The sequence below is a fragment of the Eurypyga helias genome, unplaced genomic scaffold, assembly GCF_000690775.1.
Source record: "Eurypyga helias isolate BGI_N326 unplaced genomic scaffold, ASM69077v1 scaffold11981, whole genome shotgun sequence".
NCBI classification, from domain to species: Eukaryota; Metazoa; Chordata; class Aves; order Eurypygiformes; family Eurypygidae; genus Eurypyga; species Eurypyga helias.
Window position 1 is genome coordinate 9440 of NW_010228984.1, and position 25433 is coordinate 34872.

Sequence of the window (25433 nt, forward strand, 5' to 3'; positions counted from 1 at the left end):
CATAGTGTGTTTTTCTGAATTCTACACCTGCATAAAAGTTGCCAGTAATTCCTTATTAAAGACAAAGAGAGATAGGCACAAAACTAAAGTACAGCACATTATTTCATTTCAATGCACTGTGGGCAGACCTCATCATTATTTACAAGAAAAAAAGGTTTCTGAATAGATGTATGATGAAGCTTAAGGAGGAACCATTTCAAAATAAAATGCACAGGGAAAAAAAGAAAAAAAAATCACAGTGAAGTGTTGAGATGAATTTTAAATTAAAAGAAGAAGTGAGTGCTTTGTTAGCACATAAAGCTCAAATTCTAATGCACACTCAGTCTTCCCTGAAACCTCTGAGGCTCTAGGTCACTGGTTTCTGGCAAAAGCAGCCAGTTCCCAACATATTCCCTGGGAAGACAAAGTTACATCCAGCTCTGATTATTTGAAATCCAGTGTTCAAGGACCGCAGAAGCTTTTTCAAGTGACAAGCTCATATTTTACTGCCAGTAGCATCACAGGGATGTGTATCCTCCACAGACTGCTACCTCTGTCAATTAAAGAAAAGAGAGAGAGAAGGGTATCAAGTCAGCTGTGCAAGTTAGGTGACCTCAGTTCTGTAATTTAGAACACACTCCTTCGAAAATTAGAAAACAACCCCAAAAAAATCTGCTGTGGCACTGTGCTTTGAAGCCGTCCCTGAGGCCTGCTGGGCATTTCCGTATGCTTCCAGGATAAGCGATACTACCCCGTGTTGCAACTATTTACAGCAGCAGACCGGCGTAAGCAGCAACAGTGACTACCATTTTCTAGGCTGGCCCCACTTTAACTGTTTTCTTCATGCAAATAGGCTCCAAGGACCTACAGGGAAGGTATTAACAAAGGAAAAAAGCAACTCTTCTCACGGAACGGGTACAGGAAATGTTTCCATTTACCAGACACTTTCGGTTGCTACGATACGCTCAGTTTGCGCACGGTGCCAGTTTATAAAGAGTGGCGCATACGAAAGATGATGCTGAATTTAAGTATCTAGGAGACCAACTTTCTTCCTCTCGCCACATATGCTGTTTACAACTGCTATAATTTCCTGTGAAGCTCGTAAGTAATCACAGCAATTAGCCATATCCAAGGTGTTTATCGCAATGCTGTTACCTGTACCTGTTCTGCCAAAAAGCGAGGTTGTCAACAGATAGAATTAAGTGTGGTTTCCTGTCCCGGGCTGTTAAATCCCTCAATGAGGTTTTTGTTACAGTCATCTAGGCTAATGGTGTCACTGGACATCTTGGAGTACGTCGCTTGGCCTGTGAAATCCAAGAGATCTTCTAAAGCCTTGGAATTACTTGTTCCATTTTGGTCCAAAGAAACACCGGGCATGAGTTCATTCATGGGTGAATATTCAGGGATAGAGATAAGTTCTTCTTTTGAAACTGGGCTATATGAAAGATAAACAAAAGGAAGATGCAGAATAAGAGGTGTGTAACTTTTCATTAAGCAACAACCAAATGAATCCCCTCCAAAAACAACTACTGATCTGAAGGCCAGCTGCAGCAAGCCTTGCCCTAGCATATGCCCCAATCCAAACAAAAGGAGGTTACCTGGTTCAGGACGGGAGGTCATACCCTAGCTATAGCCCTTAAAGCTGCATGTTAGTGGTAGCTGTGTGACGTAAACACTCCTCTCCAAAAAACACGTTCCTGGTAGTTCACTGCCAACTCATGATTTCAGTCCCTGCACCATTCTCTTACTTAAATGTTTATCACATGTTCCAAATTACTGTCCTGACCCTGGAAACATTTACCTGAAACACTCACACTTCCCAACTTAAAAAGTTATTCCTTATCACCTTATGATACACCTCAGATATAAAAATCCTAGGATTTCATTTAAGAAGTGCTGCGGCCAGCTGACACCTTGCTGAGACTAGTAAGGCTACTGCATTCCGGTTTGGAGAAGAGGAGGCAGAGGAAAGGTTCCACAGAGATTTCTAAACCGATGAAGGGGTGGTGGGTAAGTTGAGGGCAGAACTGCTGTGCATAAAAAGCCGCAACACAAAACCTAGGGGTGCCCAATGACACCCCCGAGAGACTGGGTTTAACACAGATCAAAGAATATAATTTACCCTGTGAGACCGTACTGTGGAACTGCTGCCGGATGAGGTCATGGATGCAAACGTTCTCAGCAGCTTGAAAAAGGAGTTGGATACACTCCTGGGCAGCAGGTCCATCAGTGGACATTTCAAAGGCCAAGGCAGTTGTACCCTCCAACACCCCTAATGCTTCAGTGTGGTCTTGGACTGAAGAAAGCGGAGGGCTCAGGTACTCCCCCCAACTACTGATGCTCTCTGAGACCAAGTAACGGGCTAGACAGACTTCTGGTCTGTCCTGCTGGGGCATTTCCTACATATTTAAGCAGATTTACTGGAAATACTGAAACAGCGCGAGACGGTAAATTGGCTTGCTGATGGAGGAAGCACCGTATAAAAATTCCATGTTTAAAACTCAGAGCTAGCTTCCCCATAGCAGCCTTAAATTATCAACTCCCTTCTTTCCTGTAGGTCCTTCCATCAACATCCAACAGCATTCAATGAAGACACAGCTATTTACTGGTTTCCGTACATTTGGTCCAGTTAAGTACTTAAAAATCGAAATTATTTTCTTTATTCTGCTTGTACAGAGGGGGAAAAGCTCATGTGTCGTGTGACGTAGCTACGCCGTCGTGACACAAATAAACAAAAAAGTGGTGGCATCTGACATGATCCACAGCAGCTACTTTCACCCAACAACCTGAAGGGTTTGGGCAACGTGGTGCGGAATCTGTAAGAAATGACTGTAGAAGGATTTCAGAGCCTTCCCCTCTCTCCCCCCGCAAAAAAACCATATGTAGGAGCAAGATGAGGTTCTGTTGACTCCTGTATGAAAACTCTGGTTTGCACCCTGACAGAAGCGGAGGACAGCAGGCGCCCGACTGCCCCATGTGGGGTGGGTGGAGAACTAAAGCAGCGACGAGTTAACAAATGAAACTGAAAACTCTGCGCGTCTAATGCAAATTCCACAACTTCCATTTGTAGATCCGGTCTGTACCTCACATCCATGGACTGCACCTCATCTGTGGAATCTTCCATGCTGTTAGCTTTCCCATCAACAGTTTCCAGCTGAATAAGTCCTGGAACCGACTTCAGTCCATTAGCAACTACATCTTGGGAAGGGATTACAGAGGCAGCACTTTCTAAGCTTTTGCTTTGCAGGCAGGTTGCCAATCCATTGATCTCTACAGAAGGAGGTCAGAAATTACAACAGTAGCAACTTCTTTATTTATATAGTTTTAAAAAAAAACAAACAAACCCAGAAATGCTTTTAAGTTACATATGGAGTAGAAGAGGAAGACTGACAATGCAGTGGGACTCAGTTTCACCTGTGACTCATCATACTATACTGTCAATCTTCTTTTCCACTCTAAAATTGCTCTTTATGCTACACCTTGAAATTTGAGGAAACAGGAAGAGAATATATTATCTTTTATGTCACGTACTAAAAGCCTTAGCCTGGGGAAGTAAACAAAATACATATAAACACCAGATATGTATATTTTCTTTAGTAATTCTTTAAATACATTATCTTTTTTGTCAAGACAAATTAAACGTAAGACCTAAAGCAATGTTATAAAAAAAACTTGCAAGCTTGGTTGAGCGCACAAATTTTCTACCCACAAAACTGGAAGGTAGATTGCAGCAACCAAACCTACTGGCAGATTGGAGCTTCTCATTTACAGGAATGCTATGTCAGGTATGAAAATGGAGGAGAAACTTTCTTCTGCTGACGTGGCAAAACAAAGCTGAGGCTCCAGTTTCTAACAGTTGTCACTAATGCAAGTGTAGCTGTTCTTTTTCAGATGAAAGCAAAGAACCTGCGATAATACACAGTGCTCCGAGATTGCAAAACGCTGAAAAGAACTAACTGGGAAAACGGGTCAAAAAATACGGCAATTTTTACCTGGCTGGTTGAGAACAAGGACCTTTGGTTGCTTCTCCACATTCAAAGTTGATGGAACCTCCAGTTTGGGCTCTTCCTTCTGTAATCAAGCAGAGAGACAACCGTATTAGACAAAGGACAGCAACCTTCCTGGAAGAGATGGAACTTGAAACCTGTGAGACTGCCCAGGGCCACGGGGTCATCAGTGGTCATCGACAGCAGGAGAGGATTATTTTTTCCCCCCCTTTTAAATTAGGCATAGGATTTTTTATTGTACTTTAAGAAGAAAACATCTGAAATTAACTGATGTAGTAGTTTCTGAAAACTACTAGTTTTCTTAGTAGGACACTTAGAATTGAAAACTTGACTCTCTGTCACTTCCTATCTGGACCTTGTTCTCAATTTCTGGCAGGCTTAAACCAGAGAACTCGGTAACTAATGCACTGGCTGGTACTAAGCAGTAAGATACATCACAGCAGCAAACATTACAGCTCCAGCATCCAGGAATGGGCTCTTACCACCTCGCTGGGTAGTGTGGGGGGTAAGTCTACAACAGTTGAATAAAGCTGTGTCTCTGTAGCCGTGACACAACAATAACTGTGACACAGCAACAGTCATTCTCAGTTTGAAATGCAAGTAACATTTGGGTGTAGAGTGTACTTAAGTCTACCTACTAACATGGAAATACTTTTCACGTATGAGTAATAAACCAAAAAAGCCCTGCAACCACACAATGTTTCATACCTTTATTTCTGGCGTTTCACTCCTCCTGGTTCTCTTCATTATTTCATCTATTCTCTAGAAATCAAAGTAAATCAGAGGATAAGACAGCAGACAGAACGTTTAACACACGAGAATGAAAAAGGAACATTGCGTTTGCGTAGCAATGTTTTGGTAGTGGGGGGGTGAGAAGCTGCCAGAAGCCTTCCCTGTGTCCGACAGAGCCAATGCCAGCTGGCTCCAAGACAGACTCACTGCTGGCCAAGGGCGAGCCCATCAGCGACAGCAAGAGTGCATCTGCGGTAACGTGATTGAGAAGAGAAAAAAACCTGCAATAACAGCAGCAGCAGAGAGGAGTGAGAATTTGAGAGCAACAACCCTGCAGACACAGAGGTCAGTGGGGAAAGAGGTGCCAGAGGTGCTCCAGGTACCAGAGCAGGGGTTCCCCTGCAGCCCATGGTGAGAGGGCAGGCTGTGTCCTGCAGCCATGGAGGGTCACGGGGGAGCAGAGACCTGCCTGAACCCCAGGACGGACCCCACACTGGAGCAGGGGGATGTCTGAAGGAGGCTGTAAACCCTATGGGAAGTTAGTCTTCTCCTGAAGGACTGCACCCTGTAGGAGGGACCCACGCTGGAGAAACGTGGAGGACTGTCTCCTGTGGGAGGGACCCCAGGCTGGAGCAGGGGCAGAGTGTGAGGATCCCTCCCCCTGAGGAGGAAGGAGCAGCAGAGTCAACGTGTGATGGACTGACCACAACCCCCATTGCCTGTCCCCCTGTGCTGCTGGGGAGGAGAAGGCAGAGAAGTTGGGAGCAAGGTTGAACCCATGAAGGAGGGAGGGGTGAGGGAAAGTGTTTAATATTCATTTTTTATTTCTCATTTCCCTACTCTGATTTGATTGGTACCCAACTAATTTCCCCAAGTCGAAAAAGAAGACTTGGGGAAATTAAACAAAAACAGACTTGTTTTGCCCATGACCGTAACTGCTGAGAGATCCCTCCCTGTCCTTGTCTCGCCCCAGAAGCCTTTCCTGGTGTTTTCTCTCCCCTGCCCAGCTGAGGAGGGCAGTGACAGAGCAGCTCTGGGGGACACCTGGCCTCCAGCCAGGGTCAGCCCACCACAGGTCATGTCCTCACCCTGCCTGTCTTGAAAGAGGGAGAATAAATAAGAAAAATAAAGCAAACAAAAGACAGAAAACCACCTGGGAGCTAGCTTTCACGTATCAGATCTCACAGAACATGACTTTCTCAGCAGATGCAATTTAGAGACAAACAACACCAGGTGCTTGCAGTTATGAGTTGTGCTCAGCTCTGGAACAAGACGCTTATTTAAAACCAACAGCTATTATTTTCATCTAGTTGCTTTTCCAATTATTTCCAAATAATTCCTTTAAAAAGAGTTAGGCTTTTTGTAACAGAAGAGTAAAATGAACTATCTAAAGTTATTATTGCTGGAAATGTGTAAAAATACTTTTGTTCCCTTCTCTGTGCATTTAAAACAAACCCTCCCAACGAACCTCGTCTCTTTGTACTATTGTGAAAGGAAACTTTCAAATTTAAAGACACTTTGGTTCTGTGTTCTGATCTGCAGCGTGCCTCCAGCACAGCGGTAAACAGTTAAAAAATAACCTACAGGAGTAACAGGTACAGAAAGGTGACTTTTTATGACCAGACAGAGGTTCTGCAGCTCTGCAGCTGTTCCCTCATTCCTGCCATTTCCTGACGCGGCAGTGGCCAGACAGCCCCGCTGCCTCTGCGTAATGCAACCAGAGACAAGCCGGGTGGGAGAAAACCTGTTTGTTAATCACAGTAACTTTCTCAATGAACGACACAGAGCTTTTGTGGAGTAAGTTTTAAAACAAAGTCACTCAAGCTCCTCAACAGTCTGTGATGGCCTGGGCTGGGTGGCAACCGACGTTTGCCTTGGCATGTTGTTCCCTGTTTGTCTCGGGCGTTTAACTTTGTGGGTAGAGGCTAGCGCCGTGTTAGTTCAGTACCCAGCAAAAAAGTCATTTGCCTCAGGCGGTTCCACTTTGTTACAAATTTTGATGTCCACATTCCCCTAACATGCAAGTAGCAAATGCTAAATTGGGCATAAAATTAGATATGTAATCCCTCCAGATTATTATTTCTAGATACTACTGAGTACTTCCTGGGTTATGTATTTAAACAAGAACTTAAATAATTAACTTAAATGACACGCAAATACCTACCTTCTTCCGCTCCAGTCTTTCTTGCTCAATTTGCTGCATGATTTGTTCCCTTTCAAGACGAAGTTGTTCAGCTGCCTCACGGGCTTTGATTTCTGCTTCTTCCCTCTAATCAAAATGTGTAAACCACAACAGGTCCATTATTTATTTCAGGCAGATTACCAGACGCTATAAAGTATGTATTTATATGTATATATAGATACATGTATACATATATATGTATATAAAGTTTCACATTTGTGTTTGAGATGGTACCTGTTTCTCAAGTTTGGCTTGGAGCTCTTTTTCCTGCTTTTCTTTTAGCATCTGTTCTTCCTCAGCTCTTCTCCTGGCTTCCTCTTCTGCCTTTTTTCTAGCTGCTTCTTCTTCACGTTTTCTTTCTTCCTCCTTCTTACGAGCCTCTTCCTCTAGACGAAGTCTTTCTTCTTCTGCCCTTCTTTTCTGTTCTTCTCTTTCAAGCCTGGAAAAAACGTAACAGTATGTTTAGAAGGTTTCATCCTGTTTAGCATGAATCCTATGGTATGTAAGGCAACAACAAGCAGTAACTGCTAATAATCAGGGCACATTTTCATTGAAAATGCCAAGGTACAGCAAAGAGACTGAGGACGTGCCCAGAATTCAGGCTGCTATCAAATTTATATTACAATCTTATTTTCACTGCCTAAAATATTTTCTAGAAATTACAATTTCCCTTGGAATAAAAGTTGCCATCAAAGAAGACATTTCCATCCTAATTTCAATTAGAGTTTCAATAATAAGAGCATCCCTTTTCCCCCTGTACCTCACACCTAGACTGCTGGGATCTACAAACAAGCAAGTACTTTTTTCCTTCGTTTCAGCCAAAGACCAACAGATTGGATAAGCAGCAGCAAACAGTCCACAAAACACAGTGGTACATCAGAACGAGTGGGTCTCAATTCCACCTGTGCTGTTCCCTGGAACATGATGCTCCTTTGTAACCACATTCAAGGGCTGCTTCGAGAACTGATACTTCTTATCCTTCCAAATTTTCCCTCTCCTGCCATGTTTTCAGTAGGAACAGCTAAAGTTTAATTTAGACATGTGGAGTTAGTGATTTAATATTTGGGTCTAGAAGGAAGGGCATGACTTGCTGACACTTGTAACCAGCATCCTGTGTGGACAACAGCCTAAAAGCTTTCTCCCAGATTGTCACTGCTTATCCACAGCAACCTTCCCTGTACCCTCACTCTCAAAGCCCTCAGATGCCTACAACAGAGTGGGGCAGGTAGATGAACTCCAGGTTAATTTGTTGAACGACACAAGCCTTGCCATTTAAGGCATATACTACTGCTGCAAGACTTTCTCCTACGTGAACTAGCTCGTTTAAAACCGTCTCAAATATTTCTTGCAATGGAAAATACTTCAGGTGCATCCACACTGCAGCATTACCTGACATGGATGAGCAATAGTTTATTCAGGCTTCTTAATGAGACCAAATTATTGTTTTACAACTTCACTGGTCATAAAGACTGTAAAAGACACTAACGAATTATGGGTCCGAGTTGAAAGAAAATAACGTTTACATGTAAACTCCCACCTTGATTCTAAAACCACCACAATTTCAAGCATCTTCAATGACAGAGATTAAATTACTAGGTAATCATTTTCACAAATCAACAGAGATACCTCTCCCGTTCTTCTCTTTCCTGCCTCTCCCTTTCTTCTTGTTCCTTCTGCAGGCGGGCCTGTCGTCTTTTTTCAGCTAGAATTTTTGAAGCTTCTTCTGCATCAGTTGTTCCTGCCGTGATCTTCCCTGGGAGAAGCCAATCAAGGATGCAAAGTTAGGCAGGAACTAGAGTGTCCACCACTTCCACAGTTGCACAGAGGCTAAAACGGGTCTGGTGCATGCTGGTGTGACACCTTTGCTTTTCAAAAACAGCCCTCACCATTTTCAACTGACAGAATACGGGAAGGTAAGGGCATCCCTGGATTTTAGCATTTTCATGTCCTCATTAACAGGCATTTCTCATACGATGGCAACCCCGGTGAAAACTATACATTTTCTGGTTCCAGTAGGTACCTTTACACATTCTCATAAGCCTATGACTGAACAGCTGCGTGAAAAGAACAGATAATCACTGTTTAAAAGCCCCAGGGCCCCATGATAGCTCGCAAGACATTCTTGCAGTAACACTAACCTTCACTACTGTCAGTCTTTCCCACGGAAGGCACATGCTTCTCCAAAGCCACCTGGCCTGCTTCATCAGTGCGTGCTCCTGGGGACTTTTGATGACTGACATTTTCCTTCTCCTTGTCCGCTTTCTTTTTCGGAGTTTCCTGGTTGAGATTAGAAGCAGCACGATGCTTCACAGGAGAAGCTGGATATTGTTTGGTGTTTTTAGGAGACTGAGGATAAGTCTTTGCAACTGTCCTGATGAGGGAAAACAAAAAAAATCAAAACAGGCCATTCATTATGCAACTGGGAATCAAGGTCTGTCTTTACGTATGTCATTCTTTCTTGTCTCTGGCTACACAGTAGTAACAGTTGTTTCCAGCAGTTATCCCTGCTGAAATGCAGGAAATTGCTGTGCAAGTGCAAATGAGTACAGACAATTCTCGTTTAAGACGACCAGTAATGCTGTACAAGTTGTAGAAGAGAGATATGACATCGTGTACTACCTAAACCCAATTAATTTTCATAACAGCCATTTCATAACACTTTTGTCAACATTACTATATGATACAGTCCATCTCAACATTTAAAGCAAAGTTACGGCTGCTTTCTCTCCACAGCAATTATGGGTTGCAACGTGCTGCTTTCACCTGAACGCAGCCTTCCTCAACACTGTAACAGTACCCGATTTTCTAAAACAGCATCAAGTATTACTATATCCAAGGGCACTACAAAAAGAGACAGGACTGACCAAACCATTGTACAAGTCAGCTTCACTGCTGACTGTTAGCGCTTTAATCAGCACCAACACAACAGACTCAAGGCTCAAAACTCAGCCTCTGCAACCTTTTTCAAGGCTGCACTTGTAGTGATGGCAACGCACAGCGGCGACAACCTTGAAGTCAGTTCTGGGAAAGCAGAAGGGAAAAGATGCTTGATATTCACTGAAAATATGTGCAGGCTAAAGAGAACAGATTACAAGGAAACATAAAACTGCACACAAACACCATTCATTATTTATGTAACACCAGTAACTAGCACTAAATACTTGTATCATCAAGAAAGGCTGGGCTGTGTGACTAAGCACTATGGAAGTACAGAGATTACAATCATAAAATAATGATTTATGAGTCCCATTAGAAGAAATAATCTTGCATTAAAGTGAATATTATACATGTAGTTTTAACTTTACTCATGGATATGCAATTATGATCTAAATGTATTATCCCTTGTCACTTTTTTTCATCTGCACAATATGGAGTTTCATATCCTATAACATGTTTTCTGGACTATGCACCCATTCTAGCACACCACAAGCATGAAAAAGATGGACAATGGCTGCAAATTAATGGACCAGAGTGGAAAGATTTGTATAGATGTAGCTATAGTATCGTGTGGTCAGAGACTATTATAATCAGAACACCATTTTCATTACAGAGCAGGCAAAAATTAAACGTTGTCAAGAATTCAGGAGAAGAAAGAGTGCGTTTCCACTGTATTAACGCTGCATGTGAAAGAGGTTGAGCCACCACAATACAGGGAACTCATTCAGAGCTGCCCAGTTTGCGGGGAGGGAAAGACTGCCGAATATTGCACCACCCATACTCTCTTATTCCCACTAAAGAGCCATCACAAACTCCAGAAAGCCCTTGGGCTGGTGGAACATCAGCACCCGACTAAATCTGAAGTTCATGTCAGGTACCCTCTGCCTGCAGGCCCTGGAGCTCCCTGTCAGCTCAGGTCCTCTCCCTTGGTCCCTGCCTGAGCTAATCTGTAGGTACACCAGTACACAGCCTCCAAACCTGCTGATCCTGACCTGTGTCCTGGCCTGTCTTTGGACTTGCCTCCTTAAGGCCTCTGCTGGCCACCACTGGACTCTGGCCAACCCTGGTCACCAACACGAGACCTGCTGTAGTCACTACTTTTCTGTGGGATGGGGTCCTGTAGGTGAGGTCCCTGTCCTCATCTGCCCTGCTGCCACCCACGGCTCCTGGCTCGCCCTGCCTTGCAGGGCAGCCTGTTCCTGCTGCTCCTTGCCAGGAACAGGCTTTGGAAGATGTGGACAGGCAAGTCTTTTTCCAGCTCTTTTAAGAAACAGTGAGAATGGTTGGTGCTGACCAAATTAGGTTTTAGCACTGACTTCAGTTTTCTCTTTAGGATACAGATGGATTCCCAGGCCCTCCTAAAGGCAGAGATTTCAAGACCCCACCTACATACGTACATCTCGTATGTGCCTCACCATTACAGTAATTTCCAACTGCGTTTCATAAAAACGTAACCTGCAAATAAAATCAAACCACCTTCCTTATGCTTCTCTGCAGCACAGAGGATGCCTCTTGCTCATCAGACACTTCTTCCAAGCATAGCCCCTTCTTCCTGTCTTTGGTTTACCACACTGCTTGCAATGCTTTTTGTTTAACTTGCTGTGACAGGAGGAGCAACAGAGTCACATAACAAAGGCTGAGTCATTTTCAGCATTAGCACAGAAGTAATTGTTCCCCAATAAAGACATGACAATCAGATTACAGAGGTTGGTAGGACGGAGTCTAGTCATGAGGGCTACGTACCTTGCACTGCATAGGAATTAGAGCGGACTGGCTGAGCAACTTACCTGTTGGGACTAGAAACATGTGCCAAATCTATTATTTACGTAACACATCTTTGAACTTTCAGACCTACAGAAATTTCTCTTCCTTACAGGTCTTTGGATAGAAGAACAAGAAACAAGTACGGCTTTGCTTCTTTTAAAGCAACCGAACAGGAGAAACATACAAAAGACTGAGTACTGCAAGAACGACAACTGTAGTGTGAGGAGTGGAATGCTGAGAAAGCCCACCAGGAAGCAGCATATTTTTTCAGAAATTTTAAAATCAATCACTGGATGCCAGCAGAAAGGATTAAATGCACACTGTTTTCCCCCTTGCATTTAAAACATATTGTCAACTTTGCATCTTAAACAGTCCTAGAGACAAAAAGAATTGTTACTGGGAAAAAAAACCCCAACAACCTCCTTCTAACAGTATTTAAATTATGCTACTTCTTATCTTAAAGGGCCAAACTTGACTGTGAAGACAGAAAAACTGGATTAAGGGAAAATGTATAAATGCTTGCACAGGGTTCTGCTTAAGTTTAAAAAATGCTTTATTTTTGCCTTCGGAGAAAAGGTAAGGGATGTAGTGAAACCCTGGTAAGAATGGGGGAACACAGAAGTGTGCCTGATGCGGCTCAAAGAATTAAGAAAGGTCCCCCAAGATCCAAGCAGCAGTAGCATGTTAGCTCAAAGTTGGTGCATCTGTCACTAGATTTTACAGGGGAATACAGAAGTACAGGAAGCATCTTCCTCCCTCCAGGAGGTCTTAGTTTTCTCACATAACTGCCCTGTGTTGACACGGGGGCAGCAGCTTGTAAGAAGCCATTCTCACCGTGACACCTACCTGCACTGCAAGAACCTCTACGAGGTCTGCAAATCCACTGGTCCTTAAATTACAATAGCTCTTATTTAATTCAAAGAGGGACAGCTGGGATAGTCCATATTGCAGAGGAATGTCTCGGGCAGAGTACAAGAAGGGTTCTGACCCTACTTTTGCTAAGCACAGACAATAAAGCACACGAATCAGAGGTTGCGTCCAATTTTGTCCATGAACAGCAAGGGAGAGAACAGCATGTTTCCTTGAGCAGCCAGGTACGTGACAGGCCATTGGTCACAGCAGCTCAGAAGGCTGACTTCAAATCAGAAATCTGCAGCAATGCCAGAGCTGCATCGTTTCCCCCCATCTCCCAATTAATTGAACGCAAGCTCTGCTGAAATCACACCAAGGACTTGCATGTTTCTCAGGCCTGCTTTCTGAGATTGCTCTGATCACGAGCTATTCCTGGGTTCTGACATTTCTGCTCTGCTATCTGTGATATTTTATCAACAGCAGCTTGCTTTCCCTCCTAGTTTTCATCTTTTCTAGCCAGAGAGATTAATTTCTCTCTTAAATTTCTTAAAAGAGCACAAACTCAGCATTACATCTCTAGAATGGTTATTTTGATAGCTGCATTATTACAGATGTTTTCAAAATCTTGAATTGGCCCATTTTCCAGCTAGTTGATGAAAAAAAACAACCCACCTCAAAGTAGTTCTGATCTAACATTCTATCCATCTTTTCTATCCTTCCAAGGCAAAACAAAGATCAAGAGTAGTAAATGTAGCATATATCAAATAAATCCAAAACTAGGTCACTGCAGGACATAGAAAGGTGTCTGCATGTGGTGAATTCCTCACAGAAGGAGCTTCTAATAGGTCGTTTTAAAAAAAGCATGGGCTTTTCTGTACTACTCTAGGTTCATATTCCACCTGTATTCTGTAATTTGATTGAGCAGGTGCATTTCTGATATTGAAGTGTGTCCCAGTGGCTGCAGCGGGATGTTGACCAAAAAAACCACCACATTAGGGGTTCAGTTAGTGAAACTGTGAGTGAAGGACAGTGACTGGGAACTGGAAATGACCCAAGAACTACCACCCACAAGCAGCACCACGGTTCCTTTTCCCTGCCCTTTCTCCTTCTCGTATGAGGTAATGCTTTGGCAAAAAAAAACGTAACGGAGGCCTGTCAGAGCTTTACGTTTTTATTCACTGGCTTATACTATGGCTTATCTGAAAACCTTTAAAACTAAATCCTACTGCCTTGATTCAGTCCATTCCCATTGATTTCAAAGGGAGCATTTACCCAAAGACATGTGAAGGACACAGGCTTTATAGCTTTGTCCATCTACAAGACACAACACTTACCTATTCTCTGAGGGATACTGCAAGAATAAACCAATTAGCGTATAGATCTTTGAAGACAAAACATCAGAAAAATTTATAAAAAACACCCTGGTATTATTGATTATGTGAAAGATCAGAAGAACAGGAGCACTTTACGCAACCAGTATCCAATAGCAATTGTAAAAATAAAAGGCAGTTTCCCAATTAGCTGAGCTCACTAATCCATTAACTTTCATCCTTCTCAACTGATCCACACTGGATTCAAAGCAGTAGTTTTGGGTTTCTTTCTTGTGTCACATTTCTTGATATATTTACTTTGTCAAGTATCTGCAAGCTTTGATTTCCTTCCTTGCTTTTAATTATTGTTCAATCTATTTTTATTTTTTCCCCCCTTTTCTCCTTCTTAGGTCCATATTTGTTCACTCATTTTGTCTTAGACATTATGTTTTGGTGGGATCTTTCTGCTTTCTCAGTAAAATTTGCACCTTCAAACTTTGTATCTTATTTATGTAATTACTGCAAATCTATTCTGTTATCAATCACTGTCTCTCTTTAGATTGAAGCTTCATTGTCTTGCTTGAGCCTGTATCAGCTACTTCATCATGATAAAAAGAGCTTTTTAATTAATAAATAATGAAATAACATATAAAGATGATAAGCAACTTCCACTCACAAACCAAGATGATGACTGTGAACAACTGATAACTAGAACAATACCAAGGAAAGCTTGAATGTCAAGTCACATACTCCTAAGAAGAAAAATGCATACAGCTAATTATCATCTAAATCACTGGCCATACTTGATTATTTCCTCAACAGCTTTTGCAATTAAGGTGCTATGCAGGATCAGTAACTACTAATGCTGTGCAACATGTATTCTTATTTCTTTCAGGTTATTTTTTTGGCCATATGGTGTGCTGGAAGGAGAAAGATTAAACTTGTAAAAAATTGTCAGGTTTGCAAAGAGAACGAACACTTGTCTTTATCTTTAGTCATGTTAAAACGATACTTAAGTTTCAAAGTTAATTTTAAATGAAAAGATGACATTACACAATCTAAAAGAAGGTTCCAAAAGCCGGATTGCCTAAATTTAAATCCACTGACCAGCCAGATCATTATCTGGTATTTGAGTTGTATGAAGAGATTAGTATCTTTGTATAATATAATATGGTCACCAGGATGCTTTTTAAAATTTTATTTTAAATTTCTGAGGGGAAATTTCAAGAGTGCTGAAGCAGAACCATCTTTCTGCAATCAATAATAAACAGGGATTTAAACTCTATTTTCTGTATCTCTCATAAGGTCAAGGAGGGTGTTCTAATTGGGCCACGTTAAGATTAAATGCTCACTAATACATTTCTAGCAGCAGTCGGAATCAGATTCTCTTGAGGCAGAGAGGTAGGAAAAAAGAAAAACAGGATAACTACCGTGGCGCACGATCAGAGAGAAACCCACCAGCAGGCTTCCTATTTCCTCCCTACAGCGCCTGCTTCTTCCTCTAAAAGCAGAAGTTTATATTCCTTATAGGCATGGAAATGTTTTACTCTAAACAGGTTCTCACCTCTGAGAAAAAAGCCTCCACCACTGCCTAACCTTTTATGGAAACTAGTGCTCCAAATTAAGACTGCACACACCTTTTTTCATGAAGCACTAAACGTGCTTTTTTGTTTCACAGAAGCTTTTTTCTGTTTTCCCCCAGATGTCTCTATGATAAGCTATACCAACATTTCAGTGTCTGCCCATCAAGAAGTAATTCACTCTCAGTAATCCTTTTCCTATCACTCATTTTGCTGAACTAAGTATGTCTCTTGGTATGTCTTCTATACTGGCTCACTGAACTGAAAGACACATTCGGAACAGGGAACATCAGCAATTTACAGACTAATATGCATTTCTATAGCTCAAACTTTTCTCTGCACACTCTGGAGTGCCACTAGACAATGATCTGCTCAAAACTGTAATGAAAAAAGCTGATTGGCATTAACATTTCATGTAATTCCACTCTTCACAAAATTTACGTTGTTCAGAATCTGATGAAATTATATATACAATATTGAAAGTGTGAGAATTTGTAGCCCACTAACATGAACCAGAACTGTAATTTCCCAGCTGCATGCAAGGGGATGTCTAAACAGAAAGACTGCCCCGCGTCAGATGGTTTCCTGCAAGTTGTGTCACACCAGATTCACACACAAAATCATCCCCTGTTGAAGAGCTACGCACTCAGAGCTGAAACAGAAAAGGAACGCCAGGTAATTTTTGAAGCGGAAGAAATCTGTCAGAAAGGGGATCATGAAGGCTGTTTCATAATATGGCCAGATTCAGATTAAAAAAAAAAAAAAAAAAAATCAGAGAAAAGGAGGTAATTTTCAAGACAGAAGTAGGACCCATGAACAGGGTATAGGGGGAAAATCCCCCAACCAACCAATCAATTAAAAGGTCAGATAACTACTGTAGACCACCACCACTTTAGCATATTTCTATATTTGAGCCAGAACACACATTTGCTTAGCCTTACGAGTTGCAAGCTGTGGTACAGAGACTATGGTTTTGCATGTCTGCAAGAGGCAACTGAAGAAAGCAACTCGGTCACTAGCAAGATGCATATGCTACAGGTCCACAGCTCCACTGAGAGTGAAAAAACCCAAACAACTCCACAGAAGTCTGCAGAGAAGCAAAGATTAAAACTGATAGTTTAGGTGACGCATAGTTAAGTAATATTTATGGAATCAGATGGTCATGCCAGCAATGGGAAGGGAAATGCATTTTAAATGCTGGATTTTCTAGTTAGTATTCATGTTCTGTGCATTTCTTCACATTAGGCAGAGTTTTGTCAAAACGAAATAAAACAAAAGCATGTTTAAAAATAAATGCTAAATAAAATCTTACATGAATTATGAAATGCACCATGATAATTTCAAAAGACTGAGAAAAGGCAGAGAAGTGTCTCTAGTGACCACTAACAATTTTACATATATATCTGTTCATCTACATCTCTCTCTCCTTCTGTATACGTGTGTATGTATTAACTAGATTTTATACAATTAACTAGGCTTTATAGAATCCTTCAGAGGAAGTTACTCAAGAATTTGTGTCTCCTTTATAGGTAACAAGAAGCTCCCAGCATATCAGACCACTAATAAGAAAGGCATACTTAGATGTCGCAGGTGATGCGGATCTTCTGGACATGGCAGCAGGGGAATCAGACCTTCTCAGAGGAGATCCCATACCGGACGATGACCCAGGTGTTGTGGGCCGCTTCTCTTTCTTTATCTTCTCAGTCTAGAAGCACAGTTCACTTTAGTTTCCATAATTACCACCAACACATCAAAAATATATTTCATAGCTTTATGAAGAAGATAGCATATAAACAGATCTGTGTAACATACATTTAAGGTAAACTTTTTTTTAAACACCAGCTCACAACTGAGGTGCAGAGTTTTTTATTTTACACAGACACTAAAAAATCTCATTTCTTGCATGGACATAGTATACAAGTTGCAGATAACACTGCATCAGAGCCTCTCCAAGAGTCCTTGGAAGGGGCAATGGCACTGGATGGAGCTTTCAAAATCATCTATATGCTCCTGCAATGCCTCTTAAGACATAGTAGTGCACCCAGACATCTTGCAGGTTCTCATCCTGACGGGGGACATCTGCTGGAAAAGTAGCACAGCCAGCTGCAGGCAAGCCAGGAGACTCCTGGTGTGCAGCAAGGACAGGAGAGCTACTTAAGGCAGGTAAGAGGCAGCCCTACCAAAGGGATGCGATACTGGACCTGGGGGTCACCAGCACAAGTGAGCTAATCGGTGACGTCAAGACCGGAGGCAGCCTGGGCTGCAGTGCTCATGCAGGTGGAGTTCACAGTCCGGAGGGATATGGGTCAGGTGAAGAGTAAAGTCAGGACCCTGAATTTTAGGAAAGCAAACTTCGAGCTTTTCAAGTAGTTGATAGGACCGCCTGGTCAACTGCCCTCAGGGACAAAGGAGAAAACAGCTGGTAGATCTTTAAGTACGCTCTCCACAGAGCACAAGAGCTCTCGATCCCCAGGTGTAAGAACTCAAAAAAGGAAGGCAAGAGACCAGCGTGGCTGAGTCAAGACCTGCTGGTCAAACTAAAGGACAAGAAGGAAATGCACAGGCAGTGGAAGCAGGGCCAGGTATCCTGGAAAAAGTATAGGGATGCTGCCTGGTTGTGTAAGGATGGGGTCAGGAAAGTCAAAGCATAGATGGAGCTAAACTTGGCAAGGGATACAAAGGATAATAAGGGCTTCTACAGGCATGTCAGCCACAAAAGGAAGGTCAAAGAAAGTGCACCCCCCCGATGAACAAAACTGGCAAACTGGAACAACAGATGAAAAGGCGGCTGAGGTACTCAACTTCTTTGCCTCAGTCTTTACTGGCAACCTCTCTTCCCACGCCTCTCCAGTAGATGGACTGCAAGAGAGGGACTGGAGGAGCAAAGTCCCTCTCACTGTATGAGACGATCAGGTTCATGATCCCCTGCAGAACCTGAACAAACATAAGTCTATGGGACCTGATGAGACGCATCCCAGAGTCCTGAGGGAATTGGTTGATGTAGCTGCCAAGGCACTCTCCAAGATCTTTGAAACGTCATGGCAGTCAGTTGAAGTCCCTGATGACTGGAAAAAGCAAAACACTGCACCCATTTTAAAAAAGGGTAGAAAGGAGAATCCTGGGAACTAATGACCTGTCAGCCTCACTGCTGTGCCTGGGAAGATCACAGAACAGATCCTCCTAGAAGCTAAGCTAAGGAGGACAGGGAGGTGATTCAAGACAGCCAGTATCACTTCAACATGGGCAAGTCCTGTCTGACCAAGCCAGTGGCCTTCTACGACGGAGTGATTACATCAGTGCACAAGGAAAGAGCTGCAGATGTCACCTGTCTGGACTGCTGTAAGGCCTTTAACACTGTCCCCCACAACATCCTTCTCTCTGATATAGATTTGATTAGTGGAGTATTTGGTAGATGAAGAATTGGTTGGATGGTTACATCCAGAGGCTAGTGGACAACAGCTCAATGTCCAGATGGAGATCAGTGATGAGTGGTGTCCCTCAGGGGTCCATAATGGGATCAGTACTGTTTAATATCTTCATCGATGACATAGTGGGATCAAGTGCACCTTCCACAAGTTTGCAGATGATGCCAAGCTGAGTGGTGCAGTTGACATGCCTGAGGGATGGGATGCCATCCAGAAGGAGCTGGACAAACTCCAGAAGTGGACTCATGTGAACCTCATGAGGTTCAACATGGCCAAGTGCGAGGTCCTGCACATGGGTTGGAACAACCATCAGCATCAATACAGGCTGGAAGATGAAGGGATCGAGAGCAGCCTTGAGGAGAATGACTTGAGGTGGACAGAAAGCTGGATGTGAGCCGGCAGTGTGCGCTGGCAGCCCAGAACGCCAACTGTATCCTGGGCTGTCCCCGGAGAAGTGTGGCAAGCAGGTCAAGGGAGGGGATTCTCCCCTGCTTTCTTGAGACCCCACCTGGAGTACTGCATCCAGCTGCGGAGCCCTCAACATCAGAAGGATATAGACTGGTTGGAGCGAGTCCAGAGGAGGCCACGAAGATGCTCAGAGGGCTGGAGCACCTCTGCTATGGGGACAGGCTGAGAGAGTTGGGCTTGTTCAGCCTGGAGAAGAGAAGGCTCCGGGGAGACCTTATAGCACCTTCCAGTACCTGAAGGGGCCTACAAGGAAGCTGGGGGGGACTTTTTACAAGGGCACGTAGTGACAGGACAAGGGGTAACAGGTTTAAGAGGATGGAGGGTAGATTTAGATTAGACATCAAGAAGAAATTCCTCATGGAGAGGGTTGTGAGGCACTGCCCAGAGTGGTAGATGCCCTATCCCTGGAAACATTCAAGGCCAGGCTGGAGAGGGCTATGAGCAACCTGATCTAGTAGAAGGTGTCCCTGACCACTGCAAGGGGTTGGAACTAGATAACCTTTAATGGTCTGTTCCAACCCAAACTATTCTATGATTCCATGCTCTTGCAGCAGTGCTGCTGGACGTAACACTGTGAATCACACCTAAGAAAGATGCTACACGAATCTGTAGCTCCAAGCTTTGGTCCCACTTGCACCTAATTTAGATGGCATGAATCCACCTACTATTACAAGACACAGGATCTTACGTGAATTTTACAGCCCTAGCATAAAGTTTTTAAAACATGCCTTACATTGTGTAGACTCAGTGAAGGTGAATGACCTGCCTTTGCTTTTCTAGAAACTACAGTGGATCAATAATGCATCTTTTAAGCAGAGAGCATTAAAAATGTCCACAGAGAGTTAAGCAATTGGAATAAAACAGAGGCATTGTCAATATGCTTGGCAAGTGTTGAAATACGTGAAGCTTGCTAATTAGTCAGCAAGACTGGATAGTCATACTCAGTAGAGAGATGATATTTGTCATCCTCATTCCCAGAAGTTAGAGGCAAGTCCAGAAACATACACCAGTGCCAGAAATCTCAGTTCCCTGAGAATAAGGATGTTGCTGTTCCAAATACCAATGCTCAACACTGATTCCAGGAGGAGGAAGATTTTAAAATGCTGCTGAACACACGTACGAAAGCAATGGATGCCTGCAAGGCTTACCTTCTTACTGCTGTTTCTTACAATAGGGCTATTACTTCGTTTTTATGAATGGAAAGGGAAAGATAACAACTAGAAGCTGCATCAGTTTATGCAGAAGCAAAATCAAACCCACCTGAGAAACTTCAGCTGCAGCCGCCCCTTTCATGGCATCGGAAGTGGAGGGTGAAGTTGCCTTCTTTCTGTCAGTGCTTCGGGTGGGGGAAGGCTTGTAGGGAGATTTAAGAGGACTAGCTGGTGCTACACGAGGACAGATATGGAATACTAAAGAGTTATAGTACAATAGCAAGAGTAAAAGGGAGCACAGACAGAGGAAGTAAAGGAGAGCAGAAAACAGCATACTTTTATGTTATAATGCTCAGAGGTGATTTTCAAGATATTTTAAAAGTGTGTCAGATATATAACACATTCAACATGGCTCCCTGTTTGTAAAAAAAAGTCTCAACTAAAAGTAATATTTTATAGGATTTTAACTTTTTTGTTAATTATCCATAAAATACCACTTTCTTACTCATATACCTTTTGAATCACCTAACTATGCCTGTGATTCTTTTTTCTTCTGAAAACTCCAGCTTCCTTTGCATATGATAAAAAAAGTAATCAAACAGTTGGGTGACTCTTGAACAAATACTGCAAAATGGGAAAAGGTGAGAGAAGAGCAGGGAATTTATTTTTTCTGGTGAAGGCTCCTAAATAGCTTAATTGCTTTACAAAATAACACTTAATTTAAAAAAAAATAAATAAAACCAAAAAAACCACCAACCAAAAATCAAACCCAAACCTAAACAAAACGCTGCTGTAGGTATTTCAGTTATTGTTATCTGTGGCAGCCATCAGTTTGAGTGCGACACATGCATTACAGCTTAGAGGGCTGCTCTTTCCAGGTATTTTTTCGTTATTTGCAATATGAACAGGATTTTTAAAACCAGGGTATTTTACTCCTGTTTTTGTTCATATTGTCTTGTAAGATGAAACTTTCACATACATAAAGAACAATCAACAGAGTATATGCTTTATTAATAAAGACAAACACTAAATATTAATAAGACAGACACTAATAATGCAGTGTGTTTCCAATCTCATTCAGCTGAAGTCAAGAAGGATATTAACTTTGGAAAAGCAGTAATTATGCTCAAATGTAAAGGAATTCATATTTCCACTTTTTTTAAAATTAGGGACAGTCCTATAAAATTTCTTACGAAACTTTTTTGTATGCTTAGATTTAATTGGACGTGCATATTCTCTGACTTTCCAGCAAGTTGTCAAAAGTTCAGCAAATTTTAAGAAAAGGGTTCAGAAACTTAAATGCTGATAAAGACAGGTACTTTAACTTCAACTCTAAAAAAGAAATTGAATTATATGTGTCCAATAACTGTTTGCTTGAATATCTTGACTCAGATTGACATTAATATTGCATTGCCCTAGAGAAAGAGTCTTAAATCGAGGCTCTTCATTTGTAAGCTTATAGAAGATGCAGGAGCAGAGCAATTTTGACCCAAACATAATGACAGGAGGCACGGTATGAGCTCTTGAAAAGGAATAACCCTCTTCCCTGTTCAGGAAATGTCTTTTATGCCAGGGTGTGACTTTAACAACCCTGCAATGAAGAGAGATAAAGCTGGGAGTTCACCAAAAAAATGAGCGGGAAAGGACAGAAAGTCCCTATTGACTTCTTCAATATCAAACGCAACACAGAAAACAACATCTGTAGGTGGCCCCAGAAATTCACCTCAAAATTTTAAGCAGAACATACTGATCTAATTTCACATTAGCTTTTGCTCAGCCTTAGCAGCAGCTGATCCCTGAGCAGTAAATAAACTGGGAATTTTCTCATGGGCTATGTACTTGTACACCAACATTTCTGCTTCCAACAGATGCTGCTGTTAATGTAGAAACAAGGGAAGTAATTTCTGAGTCATTCAATACCAATGTCCCTATGCACCATAACAAAGAAGTAACGCACAAAGGCAAGTCGGCTTACTTTGTAATTAATTTTTACATAGCTTTGTATTAAAAGCACAGATACAGGACCTGAGCCCATTTCAACCAGGCCATGTGAAAATCCCCATCATAAAGGTGATCAGCCTCATACTGTCTAATCAGTTTTATCCTGAAAAAAAATTGTTTGCTTTGGCAGACAGGCATTTGGGTGTGGGATTTTTTTGTGTGTTTTGGTTTGGTTTTAATAAAAATGAAAAAAGCTGTTAAACTTCGGTCCCTGTTTCAGCAAACACTGTGACCAGGTGTAGCTTTATAAGGACTAACTACTCTGAAGTCAGACACTTGCCAAAGTATTAGCAGGACTGGAAATATTAGTTTCGTAGATGTTCACATAATAAGGGGTGGTTTTTTACGGACAGGAACAGTAACTATCATCCTTAATTTTTAGTTTCTGAGAGATCAGTAATTTCTGGAACTGACACCTTCTTAGCGGTGTTGCTGTTATTTCCTCTAAGTATCATTTTACGTGTATGTATACACACCCACAGTCACACAGTTAAAGGCAGGGAGTAATTTAACAGCAAAGAACTACAACCCCAGTAAAAATAATTAAGGCTCAAATGGTGCACTAGGACTGTTGTTCTATGTACTGTTTGGGGATGAAAGCGGATGACGTTATTATATCAAATAAAGTCTCTGAGGGGTGTCACACACTGGCCTAAAAACTGTTTCTTAAATTGATACATTCAGTTTTCCATTGGCAAAGGTTTTAGTGATTTTGTTAATTCAATTTTTTTGGTTGATTGTTTTTTCTTAAACTATGCTCTCTTTAAAAAAGACGACATTCAGAACAAGACAGACAAGATGACGTGCTTCTTCAAGCTTTTAAACACACTGCTCCCGTGAACAACTTAGTTCATCGGGTTTGTACTATCATGTAAATTGTTATTTGGTTCACAGTACTCCGTTTCTTTCAGCAACTACAACCATACCGTAGCGGTTTCAAAGTGAGTAATTCACATTTTTACCTGGATTATTGCACTGCTCAGAAAGCATTAATGTACTTCTGCTTCTGGCTAAAGATGACTGTGTGGGAGTCAGCAGTCGAGAAACAATAAAGTTTTCCATTGGACTAAGATGCATGCGGTGAGCTGAAGGATGGGAGCAAATAAAGTAAAATTTAAAATGCAAAGAAATAAAACAACACTACATTGAAATAACTGAAACAAAAGGATGAAATGATTAAATGAAATGAAAAATAGTCTTGAACTGTGAGATGTAAAATGTTTAAAGATAATTTTCATTCCCTCTGAAGAAAGAGGTTTCCATCATTTTAAATTATTTCCCCACCTGCACAATAGATACAGTAAGGTTAAGAGGGTGTTGCATTTTGTTCTTACACAGAGGCGTGCTCCATTCTGCAAAATGGTCGCTTTCATGACTCAGCATGAAAAAGGGTTGCCTTTTTCCCCACTAGAAAAGGTGAAACACTGGGTGTAACAGCGCAGCTACTTACTAGTGTGCCAACCACACTAGGACCGCATTAAAATTTTGCAGTCTCACTGCATTATATAAGTCTTATTTATGCAATATGCCTGCATTCCTTCCTACTCCATAAATACAAGCATCAGCTATGTAAGAAAGATATTTATAGATGTTCTTATTACATGCATATATATATGTAGCCATCTATCATAACCACCTCAAAGCTATTATTTTAATCAAGCAATTCAGAAATGAAAGTAAGTTTACATTCTCTTTTCATTCCAGAAATAAGCCTTCGTTGTCACTTATTTCATTCAATATTTTTTTCTCATTAGAATTTTTAAAAAAGAGGGGGAAAAGGAAAAAAGACACATAAAACAAACCAAAAAAATCCAAAGAGTTCACAGTGGGGTAAACCCTTCAGTGCTCTCTGTAGTGTTTAGTAACCACTAATCCTGCAAAGATGATCATCTTTTGCTGAGCCTCTGATGGATCAGGGTTTCACATCAAATTAAAAGGGCTCTACAACTCCTGTCAAACAGATTGAAGTCTCCCAGGTGGCTCACAGGATGTACCTCTGCCCACGGTACACCCCATGCCTATTGTCGACCCACACAGTTGGTTTCCCTGTTTTTCACTATTTGGCTATAATTTACAAGCTGTACACTTAGGGGAAAATCGCTGCATGTACTTAGAACCCTGTTTGCTCCAGTATCAAAAACTGAGAGTCAGTAAAAAAACCCACAGCATTTCTTGCTGGCCCGGGCTCTCCAGCACAGGAGCACAGCCTTGGGGACAGGCTGCAGAACTATTTTATTGCATTAACTTTACAACCCCCTCCCCCCAAAATGTTTGAGTTCTTCTGAATAAGCGAGCACTACAACTATATGGCCAAGAAGTGCTTTAAGCAGAAGGAGAGTTTATGCTGGTAGGAGACCAGCATGTTCACTTGCCTCTGTCAGGGGAATGCGTAATTGCCGCTGTGGAGGAGGAGAGGCGCTTACTGATTGGCGATTCCATTTGCTTTGGCAGATTCATTGTAGAAGCTGAAAGTTTGTCACATGCTGCAGAGAGACGCATTGAAGATATTTGTATTCACGTCACAGTGTTGATAAACTCACCAAATTAACCTTGCATTTGTACTCTTGGCCCTTGCCACTGATCACAGCACTGAATAAGGCATGAGATAAGCGCTCTCCAACTGCTGAAGGACCAGCATTTTATTAAGTCATGCTTTGGGATGCAACGTTTCTGCTTGCCTATTCAACATTTCAGTTTTACAGTAGCCTATCTTTTATGCTGCCACGGGCAGATAGCTGTATCTCAGGTGTGAATGAGCGAAGCCATTCTCATACAAGACATTCAATACCAGCACAAGCAGAAAGTTACCTAAAGAACCTGAACTGCACATATGACAACCCTGAACTCCTCCTCCCCTCCATTCCCCATCCCCTCGACTTGAAGTCTGGAAGAGCTGTGGTAGACCTCAGGTATTATTCTAATACAAAAAATGAAATAATCAACACACTTGTGCATTTGCATGATGAGAACTGTTTAAATGACAGATCTGGAACCAGCCATTTGGCTTTAGCTTTCTGTACTTGAGGACGATTAAAAAAAATAAAA

General features: G+C 41.9%; 1 protein-coding gene across 1 annotated transcript in view; it reads right to left on the reverse strand.

Moving 5' to 3' along the window:
- Positions 1–228: 228 nt before the first annotated feature.
- MAP7D2 (MAP7 domain containing 2) overlaps positions 229–25433 on the reverse strand; it is a gene marked incomplete at its 5' end in the record, with an annotated part of 38573 nt that continues 13368 nt past the window's right edge. Inside the window, 12 exons of the mRNA XM_010160226.1 lie at positions 229–532; positions 1135–1414; positions 3063–3249; positions 3972–4050; positions 4695–4748; positions 6883–6987; positions 7135–7339; positions 8527–8653; positions 9039–9271; positions 16921–17048; positions 20497–20621; positions 24761–24871. Coding sequence (XP_010158528.1) covers positions 1165–1414; positions 3063–3249; positions 3972–4050; positions 4695–4748; positions 6883–6987; positions 7135–7339; positions 8527–8653; positions 9039–9271; positions 16921–17048; positions 20497–20621; positions 24761–24871 — 1604 coding nt within the window. The remainder of the gene's footprint in view (positions 533–1134; positions 1415–3062; positions 3250–3971; positions 4051–4694; positions 4749–6882; positions 6988–7134; positions 7340–8526; positions 8654–9038; positions 9272–16920; positions 17049–20496; positions 20622–24760; positions 24872–25433) is intronic.